This window comes from Pelophylax lessonae, assembly GCF_965119305.1.
Source record: "Pelophylax lessonae genome assembly, chromosome: 2".
Taxonomy (NCBI): domain Eukaryota; kingdom Metazoa; phylum Chordata; class Amphibia; order Anura; family Ranidae; genus Pelophylax; species Pelophylax lessonae.
This window is the reverse complement of record NC_138769.1, coordinates 112010149-112015815: the sequence shown is the minus strand read 5'-3', so window position 1 is coordinate 112015815 and position 5667 is coordinate 112010149. Positions and strand designations below refer to the sequence as shown.

General features: G+C 44.7%; 2 protein-coding genes across 2 annotated transcripts; both read right to left on the bottom strand.

The window, feature by feature from the left end:
* Window positions 1–2541: 2541 nt before the first annotated feature.
* On the bottom strand, window positions 2542–3177 carry LOC309547980 (uncharacterized protein; the record flags this gene model as incomplete). Its single annotated transcript, XM_082247971.1, has 1 exon — window positions 2542–3177. A coding segment is annotated over one exon (636 nt), but the record flags the coding sequence as incomplete, so codon positions are not given.
* Window positions 3178–3182: 5 nt separating this feature from the next.
* LOC309547979 (integrase/recombinase xerD homolog) lies at window positions 3183–3917 on the bottom strand (the record flags this gene model as incomplete). Its single annotated transcript, XM_082247970.1, has 1 exon — window positions 3183–3917. One exon carries the CDS (start codon window positions 3915–3917, stop codon window positions 3183–3185), a length of 735 nt encoding a protein of 244 aa, XP_082104096.1.
* Between the last annotated feature and the right edge of the window lie 1750 nt (window positions 3918–5667).

Genomic DNA, 5667 nt, shown 5'->3' with positions numbered 1-5667 from the left:
AGGCGGGACTTTGTAGGACATCCTCTCCGCCGCAGAAGAACTTGTACTCGGCTTTTTGTAATCATGCAGCGCTAAACACAGCCAGTCCGATCCTCCCGATCCTCTCCATTCTGTCCCCCGCTGAGACAGAAGGAAGCAGACCGCTTCGGCGGTCCAGATTTTAATCCGTGTGGGTCCGGAGGCGGCCCGGAGTCCGCCTATTGAGGACCCCGGGCCTAGGCTATAAGAAGACTGCCAAGACCCTGAAACTGAGCTGCAGCATAGTGGCCAAGACCATACAGTGGTTTACCAGGACAGGTTCAACTCAGAACAGGCCTCGCCATGGTCGATCAAAGAAGTCGAGTGCACATGCTCAGCGTCATATCCAGAGGCTGTTTTCGATTGCTGCAGAGGTTGAAGGGGTGGGGGGTCAGCCTGTCAGTGCTCAGGCCATACGCCGCACACTGCATCAAATTGGTCTACATGGCTGTCGTCCCAGAAGGAAGCCTCTTCTAAAAATGATGCACACCATTATGTTGTGACGGTGTATGATTGTGTGTCTGTGCACGGGGGGATGCGTGCTAGCTCTCAGTTGCCCTCTCCATTTTTAAGTCTTGATGTTTACATCAACTGCGTCTGCTCTCATACATACAAAACGTAGTCTTAGCCATAGTCTTACATACACATATTTTTTTGCGTCTTTCACACTCACACACGTGCGCACATATGTACTGTAGGTTTCTAAATGATTTCCAAGTATTATTGTGGTTTGGTGATCATCAAAGAGAATATTAATTAAATATTAATAATTTTTGATGTACATTTATTCTACAATAGTTATTTCTATAACTGAACAAGATGTCTGCACCACCAGCATGAAAGAAATTGTCTGGTGCTGCTTTCCGAAAGAAAAGAAGGCTCCAAGAAGAAGATACTTCTAAGATGGCTGGATCATTGAATAGGTTCTTTAAACCTGATCCAGTGCAAAAAGCTGTAAGCGAGATGGAGTGCAGAACTACAGAGAATCAAGAAGCTGTAGTAGATGTCGACCCACACCCTTCTACTTCAACTGTGGGCGAACATTCTTTGGGTATAGAAAGTGATACCAACACTGAGGAAGAGAGTTCACAGAAATCAGCATCATCAGAAGATGAAAATGGAAAAAGCACGCCGTTAGACTTCTTTGATCCAGCTGACTGGCCTGATACGCTTACTAGCTCACTAAAAGAAACTATCGTTCTGAAAGGTCCCGCAAAGCCAAAAGAGCACTTTGCATTTCCTAAAGATGCATCCAAGAGACGGTTTACATTAACCCACTATAGACGGCGCCTTGGAAATGGTGAAGTGCATGTTAGAAAGTGGCTGAGTTATTCTCCTAGACTGGACAAAATATTTTGCTTTTGTTGTAAACTCTTTACAACGACGAAAATGAGTCTGACAACGGGAGGCTACAACGATTGGAAAAATGTGTCCCAGTGTCTGGCTACACATGAAATGTCTCCATCTCACCTCACTGCTATGGGAGACTGGACAGAACTGCTAACAAGGCTTGGGTCAGGAAGTACTATTGACCATTCATACCAGAGATTATTGGCAACTGAAACGCAGCACTGGCAGAATGTTCTTCAGCGGCTTGTAGCCATTGTTCAATACCTTGGGAAGCAGTGCTTGGCTTTCAGGGGCAGTAGTGACACACTGTGGGATTATAGGCCACACTTTCATCCACTCAAACATCACTTTAATTAGTAAATAACCAGACTTAACAGCAGTATTGGCAAGAAAATGGCCGCGGCACGCTTTATTGGTTTTAAAATGAAATCAAATACTCAGATGATCAATAATCATAATAAATAATAATAATAATAATAATAATAATAATAATACTTCAAACCAAGATCACATAGTGAAAATAAATTGTACTAGCTCAGTTATTTAGAACTCGAGCAAGCGTTAACTTCATAATCAATTAACAAAAATACCGTCCCCCCTAGAATACTAGGGTGACCCTACCACACAAAGTGTGCACGCGACAAGGGAGGGGGGGTGGGGAACTTTCCTTCTTGCTCTTCAGATGCAAAAGGAGGAAGCAGGGCACAGGCACTTCCTTATAACACCTTGCACCTGTCTTCTAGAAGCCTCTAATTACCCCATTGGCTGATACCTGCCTCAGCTCCAAAAGGTAGAATTAACCCCATAATAGCCCACCTGCAACCATCCCACTAAACCTATGGCTATTCCTGAAGCTATATTGAAGGTGGCCATAATCCCAAGCAAGTGGGCGCTAAATGCACCCCCTTTTTATGGGATTATAGGCCACACTTTCATCCACTCAAACATCACTTTAATTAGTAAATAACCAGACTTAACAGCAGTATTGGCAAGAAAATGGCCGCGGCACGCTTTATTGGTTTTAAAATGAAATCAAATACTCAGATGATCAATAATCATAATAAATAATAATAATAATAATAATAATAATAATACTTCAAACCAAGATCACATAGTGAAAATAAATTGTACTAGCTCAGTTATTTAGAACTCGAGCAAGCGTTAACTTCATAATCAATTAACAAAAATACCGTCCCCACCAGCCGGGCTTGAGCAACAAGAACGGCCCAACCCCACAACCGCGGCCTGTTCAATGCCATACTGCAGACCCAAGTTAAAGATATCCAGTCCTACATCGGAAAGGTGAATTCCGTCCTGCCTGTACAGGCCCGGTATCCCGCCTTCCAGATCCACATGTCTATATGACAATCCTCCAATTGACGGCATAAATTTCTCCATCGCCCTGTTCACCCTTTTTCTCATCTTTTCCATAATTCTCTTCTGATCCAAGGACAGCCAAGTAAGGCGAGGCACAATTTCCGAGAACACAATTACTGTCCCAGGAGAGGAGAGAGAGAAAAAATGCAAATCCCTTTTAATCATAAATAATAATTCTAACGTTTTTCTGTTCCCCAAATCATTCCCACCCGCATGTATCAACAAAATGGAAGGAGGGGGCCAATTCTGATAAAGTCTAGTCAAATGAAAATAAAGTTGATGCCACTGGAGGCCCCTAATGCCTTTCCAGAATAACTTAAAGGATTCCAAAGGGAGAGACAAATTAGTAGAGTAATTACGCTGAGCTGCACGTTTTCTTGCCCAGAAAATAAACGAATGGCCCAGGATCCATACTGTTCGTTGGCCACCTGAGGGAATTAAACAAACATGTTAGGTCTAACATACACTTTAAAGCAATTAGATTTCCACCTCCCCATACTTTTTATCACCTCCTCCGAAAAACCCCTTCTTGCTGCTTCCGAAGCTGCCCCTATACGAAATGAATGGGAGGAAAACTTGAATCCATGCAAACCCAACCGCTCTAAGCACTTACGCAACACAAACTCAAATTGATATTTCGTAAGTGGGGAAAGATCATAGTGAACTAAAAATTGAAAACCACCCTGAGGCCTTATGCCCAGAAATCTCCGAACCAGCGCCCAAGGACATACCCTCCCCGGCGTCTGAGCCTTCAGCTTGATTCCTACCCCTTTCCCTAAAGCATCCGTTTTTGAACGGCAAATCCAAATGTGAACCCCATCCTCACCCAACAGAACATTTTTAAACGAAATACCCCCTTCAACTCTTCTGGATAAAGGCACCAATTCCGAAATGCGGAAAGCCCCGAAGAAAGCCAATGCAAAGGCCGTCTTAAAAAGAATCCCTTCATAAACGGAGCTACATACTTCACTCGTTACAGCACATAAATCTCCCAACAAATCAAGGGAAATAGGTCTCCTATCATCCTTTACAAAAGAAATCTTCCTGTAGCCCTTCAACGCCTGTTGTACAGCAAAATAGCTCGTACACGGCCGAAACCCCTTTAGACGACAAAAGAATGAGATACCCGCAAGCGTCTTCCTCAAATGATTATAAGACACCTGTTGTTGCATCCTTGAAGCCAGAAATTCTAACACCACCCCTTCTGACGGACAACCATCGGCAAGACCTCTTGATTCCGCAAAACACAACCAGTCTCTCCATGCGGCAGTATAGCTCGCCCAAGTCTTGGGTGCCAAGGAACCTTCAATCGCCTTCTCAACTAGGTCTCGACAATTTTCCACAAATGGCCCGGACAATCGATACCTTCCACGTCGGCTTCCGGCAACAGTTCTCGAAAGCGGTCCATCTGAAACCGAGACAATGCATCGGCAAGGTTATTTAGCACTCCCGGGGTATGTTTCGCTTTAAGCCAGATGTTATACTTCAAACACAACAACACGATTCTCCTAAGCACTTTGATGACAGAAACAGATTTGGAAGATAGACAATTTACTGCAAAAAGGACTCCCTTATTGTCCGTCTCGACCAAAATACGCCTGTCCGCAAAGAAAACGCCCCATAGCTCCAAAGCCACCAGAATGGGAAAGATCTCAAGCAGCACCACATTTTTCGTTAGCTTGTTGTATTTCCAAAACTCCGGCCATTCCGCGCAGCACCAATGCGTCCTCCAAATTGCTCCAAAACCTTTAGAGCCAGCAGCGTCTGTGAATAAACGAAAATCCGGAGCGAAAACAAAATCTGCCTGAAAAAAGGATCTACCATTATAAGTATCCAAAAACTCGTCCCACACCAGTAAATCCTCCTTCAAAGAGCTATTCAAGCTAATGTGGGAGAACGGAGATTTTAAACCTGACGTTGACAGGTAAAGACGGCGCGAAAAAACGCGCCCCATGGGCATCACCCTACACGTAAAGGCCAGCAAGCCCAACAATGACTGCATGCTTTTCAGCAAAACCTTCCTTCTAGCCAAAAACAGCCGAATCAGCCCCTTCAATCTCGCCAGCTTATCCTCAGGCAACCGAAACTCCAAACGTACGGTATCAATCCGGATACCCAGAAAAACCAATTCCGTGGCCGGCAAACACGTTTTCTCCTCGGCTAGCGGAACACCAAACTCATCCGCAACTGCCTTGAAAGATTCCAACAAATGCAAACAACCATCCGAATCTGGAGGCCCAACAAATAAAAAATCATCCAGGTAGTGTATCACGCCGCCACTACCCGACTTAACACACACTACCCAATGCAGAAAAGTGGCAAATGCCTCAAAATATGAGCAGGACAGCGCACAGCCCATCGGGAGGCATCTATCAAAAAAATAAAAACCATCCAGCTGAAAACCTAGCGAGTTAAAAGCCTCTGGAGCAACTGGCAGCAGGCGAAAGGCTGATTTTATGTCCGCCTTGGCTAACAAAGCCCCTGGCCCAAAAGTCTTAATCTTTCCTATGGCCTCTTCAAACGTCGCGTACGAAACCGAGCAAGGTTCTTCATCAATTTCGTCATTTAACGAATCGCCTTTGGGATAGGACAGGTGATGAATGACCCTAAACTCATTGGGTTCTTTTTTAGGCACCACTCCCAAAGGCGATAAGCGAAAATTAACAAACGGCGGTTTTTCAAACGGACCCGAGACCCTTCCATGCTCGATTTCTTTAAAAATTTTGTCCCGCACAACCTGCGGAAAAACATCTACCGACCTCAAATTCTTTACCCCTACGCAGCCAGATCCAGCAAAAGTAGGTAGCGGAAAACCCCGCTCAAACCCTTCAGTGAGCAAAAGTGCTTTCTCCCTGCTTGGGTATATGTCCAACCACGGACGCATTTTTTCCAGCCTCACTGGCGTGCAGGCTTTTAGGAAAA